This window comes from Mustela nigripes, chromosome 17 (genome assembly GCF_022355385.1).
Source record: "Mustela nigripes isolate SB6536 chromosome 17, MUSNIG.SB6536, whole genome shotgun sequence".
NCBI lineage: Eukaryota > Metazoa > Chordata > Mammalia > Carnivora > Mustelidae > Mustela > Mustela nigripes.
Window position 1 is genome coordinate 16,915,068 of NC_081573.1, and position 12,491 is coordinate 16,927,558.

Below are 12,491 nucleotides of genomic sequence, written 5' to 3' on the forward strand. Positions count from 1 at the left end.
TAAGAAGAAGAACTAGAGCTCTTTGAGGAAGACGCGGTCGCAGGTTCGGCGGTCCTTTGGTGGCCCTGCTTCTGCTCCTGACTCACCGCTGTTCGCTCTCACCGAGGAACAAGTCGGTCAGGAAGCCGCGCCGCAGCCATGGCTTTTAAAGACACCGGGAAGACACCCGTGGAACCGGAGGTGGCGATTCACCGAATTAGAATAACTCTCACCAGCCGCAACGTAAAATCTTTGGAAAAGGTATGTGCTGATTTGATCAGGGGCGCCAAGGAAAAGAATCTGAAAGTGAAAGGACCAGTTCGGATGCCTACCAAGACTCTGAGAATCACTACAAGAAAAACTCCTTGTGGTGAAGGCTCTAAGACTTGGGATCAGTTTCAAATGAGGATCCACAAGCGGCTCATTGATTTGCACAGTCCTTCTGAGATTGTTAAGCAGATTACATCCATCAGTATTGAGCCAGGAGTTGAGGTTGAAGTCACCATTGCAGATGCTTAAATCAACCTTTTTAATAAATTGATAATCTGTTGTTAAAAAAAAAAAAAAAGAAGAAGAAGAACTAGAAAAAAGAGGAGGAGAATAGAGAAGATAGAAGGTCCTCTGTGAGCTTCTAAAAGGCCATAAAGGAGTGCAGCCTGCCTACACCTTGCTTTTAGCCCAGTGAGACCCATGCTGGACTTCTAACATATAAAAACATATAAAACTATAAAATAATAAATTTGTGTTTTAAGCCATTTGTTATACCAGCAATAATACATTTACAAAAAAAAAATCTTGCTGGATTTGGATAGGAATTGCATTTAAACCTCTATACCAGAGTTTGGAGTAAATTAACATCTTTACTGTCTTCCAACCCATGAACACACTGTGTATACATATTTTGATCTTCTATTTCTTTCATCATCGTTGTATAGTTTTCAGCAATAAAAGTCCTATATATGTTTTGTGTTACATTACTATGTATTTTTGAGTGACGATGAGTACTATATATTTTTTTAATTTTAGTGTCCATTGCCAACATATAGAAATACAACTGATTTTTCTATGTTTGTCTTCTACTTTGTGACTTTCTGAACTCAGTTTTTAGTTCTAGAAATTTAAAGACTAATTGAATTTTTCTACATGGATAATTATGTTATCCGTAAACAGGACAGTTTTATTTCCTATATAGGCCTTTTATTGCCTTTCTTTCCCCCTATTGCATACACAAGAACTTAAGGATTATGTCAAGAATAGTGAGAGGAGAAATTCTTGCTTCCTGATCTTCAAGCAAAAGGATTTACTATTACACCTTTAAGTATAATACTAGCTGTGATTTTTTCTGTAGATACTTTTTATCAGTTTGAAGACTTTTCCCTCTATTCCTGTTTTTCTGAGTTTTTACCATGAATCAGAGTTGAATTTGGCCAAATGTTGATTTGTGATTTTTTTTCCTTCTTTAGTTTGTTGAAATGGTAGATTACCTTAACTGATTTTCAAATATTGAACCAGCATTGAATCCCTGGAGTAAACACCATTTGGTCATGTAAAATTCTTTTTACATAATACTGAATTCTCTTTGTTAATGTTTAAGGATATTTTTGTGTGTCTATATTCATAATATATAGCGGACTGTGTATTTTTTCTTTTATACTGTCTGTGCCTTCAGCATCAAGGTAATACCAGTATTCTGTTTTCTGGAAGAGACTGTGTTCTTTAAACATTTGGCAAAATTCTCAAATGAAATTATCTGACCCTGGAGGTTTCTTTTTGGTGAATGTGTTATAGATTACAGATTAAATTTCCTTAACAGTATTTTGGCCATTCACATTATTTCATATTGGGTACATTGTGGTAGTTTTGTGATTCAAGTTCATCTAAGTTGTCATATTTATGTGTAGAATTGTTAATCAGTATTCTCTTATCCTTTCGATGTCTGCAATGTAGTGATATCTGCTATTTCACATGGGTATTGGTAATCTGTGTCTTTTGGGTTTTTTTGGTGGTGGTGTTGTTTCTAGAAGTTTGTCAATTTTATTGATCTTCCCAAAGAACCAGCTCTTAATCTCAGTGATTTTTCCTATTGTTTTTTTGAAGACACCTTTTTAGTATTAGTATATATATATATATATATATATATATATATATATATATATATATGATTTTACTTATTTATTTGACAGAGAGAACACAAGCAGGTGGAGGTGAGAGGGAGAAACAGGCTTCCTGCAGAGCTGGGAGCCCAGTGCGGGGCTTGATCCCAAGACCCTGGGATCATGACCTGAGCCGACGAAGGCAGATGCTTAATGACTGAGCCACACAGGTGCCCCATCCTATTGTTTTGATGTTTTCTTTCTTTCTTTCTTTTTTTAACTTTAAAGATTTTATTTATTTATTTGACAGAGATCACAAGTAGGCAGAGAGGCAGGCGGGGGTGGGGGGGAAGCAGGCTCCCTGCTGAGCAGAGAACCTGATATGGGTCTCAATCCCAGGACCCCGAGATCATGACCTGAGTGGAAGGCAGAGTCTTAACCCACTGAGCCACCAGGCACCCCCCTTTTTTTTTTAAGTGAGTTTTCTTTCTTCTTCTTCTTTTTTTTTTTTTTTTAAGATTTTTTATTTATTTATTTGACAGAGAGAGTGATCACAAGTAGGCAGAGAGGCAGGCAGAAAAAGAGAGAGGGAAGCAGGCTCCCTGCTGATCAGAGAGCCAATGCAGGACTTGTTCCCATGACCCTGAAATCATGACCTGAGGTGAAGGCAGAGGCTTAAACCCACTGAGGTACCCAAGTGCCTCTGTGTTTTCAATTTCATTGATTTCTGTTCTTACCCTGATTTGTTCTTTCTTCTGTTTATTTTCCATTATTTTCCATTCTAGGTCCTGTTTTGGGAAGTTAAATTAACAATTTGAGAATTTTCCTCTTTTCTAATATATGCACTAGTGCTATGAATTTCTCTTTATCCTGCTTCATCTGCCTCCTACAAATTTTGATACATTGTTTTCTTAATTTTCATTCAGTTTTATTTTCATTCATTTCTTTTTTTTTTTTAAGATTTTATTTATTTATTTGACAGAGAGAAATCACAAGTAGATGGAGAGGCAGGCAGAGAGAGAGAGAGGGAAGCAGGCTCCCTGCTGAGCAGAGAGCCCGATGCGGGACTCGATCCCAGGACCCTGAGATCATGACCTGAGCCGAAGGCAGCGGCTTAACCCACTGAGCCACCCAGGCGCCCCTATTTTCATTCATTTCAATGTCTTTTTTCTATGAATAATTTCAAATTTTCTTACTTAGAAAAATTAAATACCAAAGCAGTATTTTACAACTGCATATGGTTCACTTATTTATCAATAGAGAGTATTCTTTCTGATGAAAATACGATTTTCACTGACATCTCATTTTTAAAATTCAGGTAAGTATCTTTGGTTATCATTCACTAAAATAAATATTGGTTTTTACCATATACCAATTTACATATGTAGCATTTATTTCCAAAATTAGGTTCCCAAACCATAACAGTTCAACATGTTTTTGAGACTTCCTCTTTGACCCATGGATTATTTAGAAGTATATTTTTAAGATAGGCCACTCATGGTTTTCTTTGATTAATGTTTGCATGATATACCCTTTCTGTTCTATTACTTTCAACTTTCCTGTATCTTTATATCTGAAGTGTGTTTCTTGGTGACAGCATATTTTTTAAAATATTTTTTTAATTGTGGCAAAATATACTCAATGTAAGATTTACCACTTTAACAATTTTTAAGTGTACAATTCAGTGGCATTAAATATATTCACACTGTTTTGCCACCATCACCGCTATCCATCTCCAATATTTCAGCATCCCTAACTGAAACTTGGTATCCATCAAACGTTAACTCCCTATTACCATTTCCTCCCAGCCCGTGGTAACTACTATTCTACCTTCTTTCTCTATGAACTTGACTGTTCCAGGTACCTCATATCATGGAATCATATATTTGTCCATTTGTGTCTGGCTTCTTTCACCTAGCACAGTATTTCCGACCTTCATCCATGTTGCATGTGTCAGAACTTAATTCCTACTAAAGGTTAAATAACACATCCATTGTATGTATATACCACATTTTATTTTCCCATTCATCCAATAATTGACATCTGGGTTGCTTCTACCTTTTAGCTACTAAGAATAATGCTGCCGGGACGCCTGGGTGGCTCAGTTGGTTAAACAGCTGCCTTCGGCTCAGGTCATGATCCCAGTGCCCTGGGATCGAGTCCCACATCAGGCTCCTTGCTCTGCAGGGAGCCTGCTTCTCCCTCTGACTCTGCCTGCCACTCTGTCTGCCTGTGCTCGCTCTCGCTCTCTCTCTCTGTGACAAATAAATAAAATCTTAAAAAAAAAAAAACTATCATATTAAAAAAAAAAAAGAATAATGCTGCCATGAACATTGACATAAAAGTATCTGTTCTAGGGGCGCCTCAGTGGATTAAAGCCTCTGCCTTTGACTCAGGTCATGATCCCAGGATCCTGGGATCAAGCCCCGCGTCGGGCTCTCTGCTCCGCATGGAGCCTGCTTCCTCCTCTCTCTCTCTGCCTGCCTCTCTGCCTACTTGTGATCTCTGTCAAATAAATAAATAAAATCTTAAAAAAAAACCTATCTGTTCTAATCCCTACTTTAAATTCATTTGTAATTGTTGTACTGTATGATAATTATATATTTAATTTTTTGGAGGAACTGCCATGTTTTCTACAGCTTCACCATTTAAGAGTTTCTCCACATCCTTGCCATTGATTATTTTCTTTTTTTTTTTTTTAATTATAGCCATTTCAGTGGTTATAAAGTGGTTGTCTCATTGTGGTTTTGATTTGCATTTTCCTAATGACTGATGATACTGGTTCCCTTTATGCTTGAATGAGATAAATAGATAGATAGATATAGGTATATATTTTTCTGTTTGGGGTTTTTTTGTATTTGATTTTGTTTTTGCTGGATAGAGGATTTGGAATTTGGAATTCATTCCTTCACTGCTTTAAAATGTACCACTTCTTCTGGCCTCTATGGTTTCTTATGAGAAATCTGTTTTGTTTGGATTTCCCCCTCCAAATGTAAGGTGGTATTTCTCTTACTTTCAAGATTTTTATTTAGTCCTTAGTTTTCAGAAGTTTGACTGTGATATACCATGATATTGACTGGGGGTGGGGGTTGGAGAGGAGTCTTGTTACTCAGTATCTTGAGTCTGTTTATAGTCTTTGCCAAATTGGGGGAATTTTCAGTCATTATTTCTTTGAGGACTTTTTCAATCCATATTTTTTCCTTCCAGGACTTCAATGTTAGGAATGTTAGATCTTGTATTAATCTCACAGGTTCCTGAGTTTTCTTTGACTCTTTTTTCAGTTTATTTTCTGTTGTTCATATTGGGTAATTTTTGTTGTTCTGATTCCTTTCTGTGTCTCCTCCATTTATGCTGTTAGCACATCTATTAAGTTTATTTCCATTATCATACTTTTCAGTTAATTTTCCTTTGTTTCTTTTTTACATCTTCTGTTTTCTTTTCTGGACTTCACATTTCTTTTCTGAGATTTTTTCTTTTGTTTCAGGCATTTTTATGAAGTTTGAGGTATTTATGAGACAATTCTAACATCTCTGTCATCTTGATACACTTTTGAATATCTTTTTTTCACTCATTTTGAGATTTTCCTGGTACTTGGTATCATGATAAATTTTTAGTTGAAGTGTGAAAATTTTGTGTTAAGATTTAAATCATATTTAAACCTTGTTTAAGCTGGCATTCTCTGACTCCACTCACATGGGAAGGGGGTGTGCCATCTTGTGCAGGTGAGAGATTCAGTCTCCACTGACAGGGGGATGGAGGAGTCCTCCTATTATGTGTGAATGGTAGTGCTGGCACCCTACCAGCCTCCTTTTTATACCTAACTGGCTGGGAGAGGTAGGAATACCTCTTTACTGCTCATTTGCCCTCTATATTCACCATAGAAAAGAGTGTGGACTGGTTAGCCTGGATGGTGGTGAAGATCTTGACCATATTACACTTACTCTGATACCAACCCATTTGGTTGCTAAAAATTTCCCTCTTGGGAGATGCCTGGGCAGCCCAGTCCATTAAATGTCTGCCTTCACTTAGGTTATGATCCCAGGACCCCGGGATCAAGTCCCGTGTCAGGCACCTCCCTCTGCCTGCCACTCCCCCTGTTCGTGCCTCTCTCGCTCTCTCTAACAAATTAATAAAATCTTAAAAAAAAAAAAAAGAATTTCCCTCTTGGTACTTGCTGTGGCTATATCTTATAAATTAATAAGTATCGTGTATTTCCACTTTTGTTCAGTTGAAAATATCCTCCAATTTCATTTGAGACTTCCTGTTTGACTCATGGGTTGATTACATGTCAGTTGTTTAATTTTTAAGTATTTGTGGACTTGCTAAATATCTTTGATACTTTTTTCTAATTTAATTCAATTCTAGTAAGGAAAATGCTTGGCATGATTTTAGTTCTTTTACATTTATGAAGATTTAGTTTATCCAGAATATTGTTTATCATGGTGAATATTCCACATGCAACTGTAAAGAATACATACTCTGCTGTCAATCTACAGATGTCGTTTAGATGGCATTGAAGACTTCTGTACCTTGATCTCTTGTCTGTTGATCTATCAATAGGTAAGAGATAAATGTTAAAATCTTCCACATTAATTGTAGATTTATTTACTTCTTTCAGTTTATCAATTTTTGCTTTGTGCATTTATTTTACATATACATATATATCCCCACCTTTACTGACATATAACATTGGATAAGGTATACAATGCAATTATTTGATATATATATATGAAATGATTACCACAGAGGGTTAATTGACACCTCCATCATTCCATATAATTACCTTTTTAGGGGTGTGGTGAAAACAATCTACTTCCTTAGCAAATATCAATTATATAACTCAGTATTAACTGTAGTCACGCTTACATTAGCTTCCCAAAACATATTCATCTTTTATCTAAAAATTTGGACCCTTTGATGAATATCTCCCCACTTTTCCCATCCCTAAGCCCCTGGCAACCACCATTCTCACTCTGTTTCTGAGTTTGGCATTTTTCAATTCTACATATAAGTGAGATCATACAGTATTTTTCTTTCTCTGACTTATTTCACTTGCATAATGCACTCAGGGTCCATCCATGTTGCCAAAAATGGCAGAAATTCTTTTCTCATGGCTGAATACCACTCCATTGTATTTACGAGTATATACATATACCACATCTTCTTAATATATTCATCTACAGAGGTCTACTTAGATTTTTTTCTGTATCTTGGTTATTGTTACTACTGCTGCAGTGAACGTGGCAGTGCAGATCTCTTTGAGATCTTTATATTATTTCCTTTGGATATACACCCAGAAATGGAATTGCTGGATCATATAATACTATTTTTACTTTTCTGATGCATTTCTATATTGTTTTCCATAGTAGCTATACCAATTTACATTCCCACCAATGATGTACAAGGGATCCCTCTGTTCCACGTCATCACCAACACTGTTAAGTCTTGTCTCTCTGATAATACTTTTCTAACAGGTATGTGGTGATATCTAATACTGATTTTAATTTGCATTTTCCTGATGATTAGTGATGTTGAGCACCTTTTCATGTACATGCTGGCTATTTGTATGTCTTCTTTGGAAAGGTATTTAGTCAAGTCCTTTGACTATTTTTTACTATTGAGATTTTTGCTGTTTGAGGTTATCTGCTATTGAGTTGTATGAGTTCCTTATATTTTAGATATTAATTCCTTATCCATGTAGATGGTTTACAAATATTTTCTCAAGTCTATTGGTCAACTTCTCATTTTATTTGTTTTTCTGTGTGGAAACTTGTATTTATTTATTTATTTTTAAGATTTTATTTATTTGAGAGAGAAAACACAAATGGGGAGTGAGGAGGTTGGGGGGTAGGTATGGGAGGCACAGAAGGAGAGGGAGAGAAAATTTTGAACAGGCTGCATAGCCAAGGTGGAGCCCAAGAGTGCAGGGCTCTATCTCATGACCCTGAATATTTTCACTAAAAAGAATATGAGATTGACAGGGGTTTCCTTAAAGTACTTTAAAAATGTTGTTCCACCTACCCGTAGCATGCTGTTTTTCTGATGAGAAATTGTGTTATTAAAGTTATTGTTCTTCTACATGTAATGCATCAGTATTCCATTAAAAGCTCTCGAGATTTTTTTTCCTTTGATTTTCAGCAGTTTTATTACAGTCTGTCTCAGCAAAGTTTTCAGAAGTTTATCCTTTTTGTGGGATTACAGGCATACCTCATTTTATTGAGCTTTGCAGATCAGGCATTCTATTTTTTTTTAAAGATTTTATTTATTTATTTGACAGAGAGATAGAGAGCACAAGTAGGCAGAGCAGCAGGCAGAGGGAGAGGGAGAAGCAGGCTCTCTGCTGAGCAGGGAGCCCTATGTGGGACTAGATCCCAGGACGCTGGGATTATGACCTGAGCTGAAGGCAGCCGCTTAACTGACTGAGCCACCCAGGTGCCCCAGATCAGGCATTCTTTACAAATCAAAAGTTTGTGGCAAAAAATTTTTCCAACAGTATTTGCTCACTTTGTGTCTCTGTGTTATACTCTGGTAATTCTTACAATATATCAAAATTTTCATTATTATTATATTTGTCATAGTGATCTGTCATTAGTGATTATGACTCACTGAAAGCTCAGATAATGATTAGCATTTTTTAGCAATAAGGTGTTCATTAAGGTATGTATATTTGCTTACACAATGCTATCACACATTTAACATACTACAGTGTGTGTAAACATAACTTTTATACACACTGGGAAGCCAAAAAATTCATTTGATTCTCTTTATTGTGACATACTTTACTGTGGATCCCAGAACCCTGAGCCCATGACCCATTGCATTATTAAAGCAGAAGCTTTAATCCACTGAGCCACCCAAGTATTCCTATTTGTTTTTTTTTAAAGAGAGATTTTGAGCCAAATTTTCATTTTCCCACTATATTTATTAGAGCAGGCCAATTTCTACTTTGTCAATTTGAAAAAAATATTTTATATACGTAGTATTACCATGCTATTTTAAAACTCTCCATAAATATATGTATCCCACCTTATTAAAGCTGTTGTATTTCTCATCTTTACATTGATCAAACCTGTAAGTCTAGTTTAGATCAGTGTTTTTTCCACAGAAAATAGATGTTTTATTCTTCCTCCATTAACTTCTAACTGTATGAATGGTTTCCTTCTGCTGGATTTAGGGTAATCTGTTCCTTTCCTAGATTCTTAAGCTTGGACTGCTTTGACAGCTTATCAACTCTCCACTATGTGAAAGACACTGTATTAAAACTAGGATTATAAGAGTAATCATGTGGGGCAATAATCAATTGCTAGACAGTGACTGTTATGCAAATGAAAATTCTGGCCCTAAATTCTCATTTCCTGCATTTATTAGAGAGTACTAACTTCCCACAAGATGACTTTCCAAAAACGACTTTGATCACCTCCTGCAGGTTTCGATATATAGCAACATTATCACTCATATCTGAATGCTATCCTATTTCAACTCTGGTATTCCCTTTGAATAAAACAAAATGTAAATTTCCAAGAGGGGGTTAGAATTACTTTCTAATTGTAAGGATTAAAAATTAGCCTGAGCTCCGCATCAGGCTCCCTGCTCAGCAGGAAGCCTGCTTCTCTCTCTTCCACTCCTACTACTTGTGTTTCCTCTCTCACTGTGTGTCTCTCTCTGTCAAATAAATTTTTAAAATATTTTTTTTAAAAAACCTGTCAAATAAATAAATAAAATCTTAAAAAAAAAAAAAAGATGCAGATGCTCGATCCCAGGATCTGGGATCATGATCTGAGCCGAAGGCAGATGCTTAACAACTTAGCCAGCCAGGTGCCCCAGTAAATAAAATCTTTAAAACACACACACACACACACACACACACACAATTTGACAGTCATCACCTTAACCATATGATCAAATTTAGCCTCATGGTATCAATATGTGCCTCTTAATATATGACAATACAAAATATTTAACATATTTATGAAATAGTCTTACAAAATTATTTAGCCCAAACTCAATCTTTTCTCTACACTTAATTTTTTTTTAATTTTCATAATTTTTTTTTTTAATTTGACAGAGATCACAAGCAGGCAGAGAGGCAGGCAGAGAGAGAAGGAGAAAGCAGGCTCCCCACAGAGCAGAGAGCCCAATGCGGGGCTTGATCCCAGGACCCCAGGATCATGACCTGAGCTAAAGGCAGGGGCTTTAACCCACTGAGCCACAAAGGCGCCCCTCTACACTTAACTTCTAATGTAGATGGCAGAATAAGTTAAACGGCAACATTAGGAAACAAGCGCAACAATCCAAAATATGGAACACCCTATAAGACAACTCTAAGCATGGACTCTAAGAAGAAAAACCCAGCATCATGGAAAAAAGGAATAAAGGTAGAGAACCAAATTAGACTAAAAGAGACATATCAACTAAATGTAATTTATAAACCTAGACTTGACTCTAGATAAAAAGAAAAATAGCTATTAAAGTCAGTCTTGGGACAACTGGGAAAATTTGAACAGGCATCATTTGACATATTTTAGAAGGTGTGCTTATATTATGATTATGTAGAAAATTACAGGAAGATAATGCAAATATAACAAACTGTTAGCTTTTAAACTGGGTGGGGGTTGGATGGTAAATGCATGTTCATTATCCTTTTCAACTTTTCTGTGTTTGTAAGTTTTCATAATGACAAGATAGGGAAGTTTAATGGGCAGTTTTCCTCCTGTTACCCTTTTGATAATTTCTAATAAAGAAGAAGTGTAGATTACAGAATACCTGTTATTTGGACTTAACTACAAACTGCATCATACCTTTTTCTACTTCTTCAGCAATGAGCTATATTCTCATTATATATTTACAGCTATTTTATTTTATTTTTTCCAAAATTTTATTTATTTATTTTAAAGATTTTATTATTTTTTTATTTGACAGACAGAGATCACAAGTAGGCAGAGGCAGGCAGAGAGAGAGGAGGAAGCAGGCTCTCTGCTGAGCAGAAAGCCCGATGCGGGGCTCGATCCCAGGACGCTGGGATCATGACCTGAGCCGAAGGCAGAGGCTTTAACTCACTGAGCCACCCAGGTGCCCCATATTTACAGCTATTAATTCCAGAGTATTACAGCATTAATTTCCTGATGCAACTTAGGAGTGAAGTTGTCTCATATGTTCTTTATATTATTTTTTAAAGATTTTATTTATTTGAGAGAGAGCACAACAAGCAGGTGGGGGGGGGGCAGAGGGTTAGGAAGAAATAGACTCACTGCTGAGCATGGAGCCCAGTGTGGGACTTGATCCCAGGACCCTGAGATCATGACCTGAGCCAAAGGCAGACTTTCAATCATCTGAGCCAGCTAGGCGCCCCCTTTAATTAATTTATTTTTTAAGATTTTATTTATTTGAGAGATAGAGCACGAGCTGGGGGAGGGGCATAAGGAGAGGGATAAGCAGACTCCCTGCTTCAGGGATGGATTCCAGTACTCTGAGATCATGACCTGAGCTGAAGGCAGACACTTAACCAACTGAGCCACCCAGGTACCCCAATTTAATCAGGTGTATTAAATAAAAATGCAAAAGTAAATAAGAAAGTTCTTAGAAAAAATCCAGAACCATGGGGCACCATGAAATTTCAACAGACCCAAAACCAGGAAAGAAATTCAAACAGTAATCAAAAATCTCCCAAGGGGCACCTGGGTGGCTTAGTGGGTTAAGCCTCTGCCTTCACCTCAGGTCATGATTTCAGGGTCATGGGATCGAGCCCCACACTGGGCTCTCTGCTCAGCAGGGGGCCTGCTTCCCCCTCCCCCTCTGCCTGCCTCTCTGCCTACTTGTGATCTCTCTCTGTCAAATAAATAAATAAAATCTTTTTTTTAAAGACTCTCCCAAGAAACAAAAGCCCAGCGCTTAATGGTTTCCCTGGAGAATTCTACCAAACATTTAAAGAAGAGTTAATATCTATTCTTCGCAAACTGTTCCAAAAGATAGAAATGGAAAGAAAACTTCCAAACTCATTCTATGAAGCCACCATTACCTTGATCCCAAAACCAGACAAAGACCCCTCTAAAAAGGAGAATTACAGGCCAGTATCCCTAGTGAATTTGATGCAAAAATTCTCAATAAAATACTAGGAAGCTGAATCCAACAGTACATTAAAACAATTATTCACCACAATCAAGTGGGATTTATTCTGGGGCTACAGGGGTGGTTCAATATTTGCAAATCAATCAACGTGACATACCACATTAATAAAAAGATAAGAACCATACAATCCTGTCAATAGATGCAAAAAAAGCATTTGACAAAATGTAGCATCCATTTTTTTTAAATGTATTTATTTGACAGACAGAGATCACAAATAGGCAGAGAGACAGACAGAGAGAGAGGAGGAAACAGGCTCCCCACAGAGCAGGGAGCCCAATGCGGAGCTTGATCCCA

At 36.8% G+C, this 12,491-nt stretch overlaps 1 protein-coding gene across 1 annotated transcript; it reads left to right on the forward strand.

Moving 5' to 3' along the window:
- On the forward strand, positions 1-553 carry LOC132005986 (small ribosomal subunit protein uS10-like). Its single transcript, XM_059383555.1, has one exon. It carries the CDS (start codon positions 139-141, stop codon positions 496-498), a length of 360 nt encoding a protein of 119 aa, XP_059239538.1. The 5' UTR covers positions 1-138; the 3' UTR covers positions 499-553.
- The last annotated feature ends 11,938 nt before the right edge of the window (positions 554-12,491 follow it).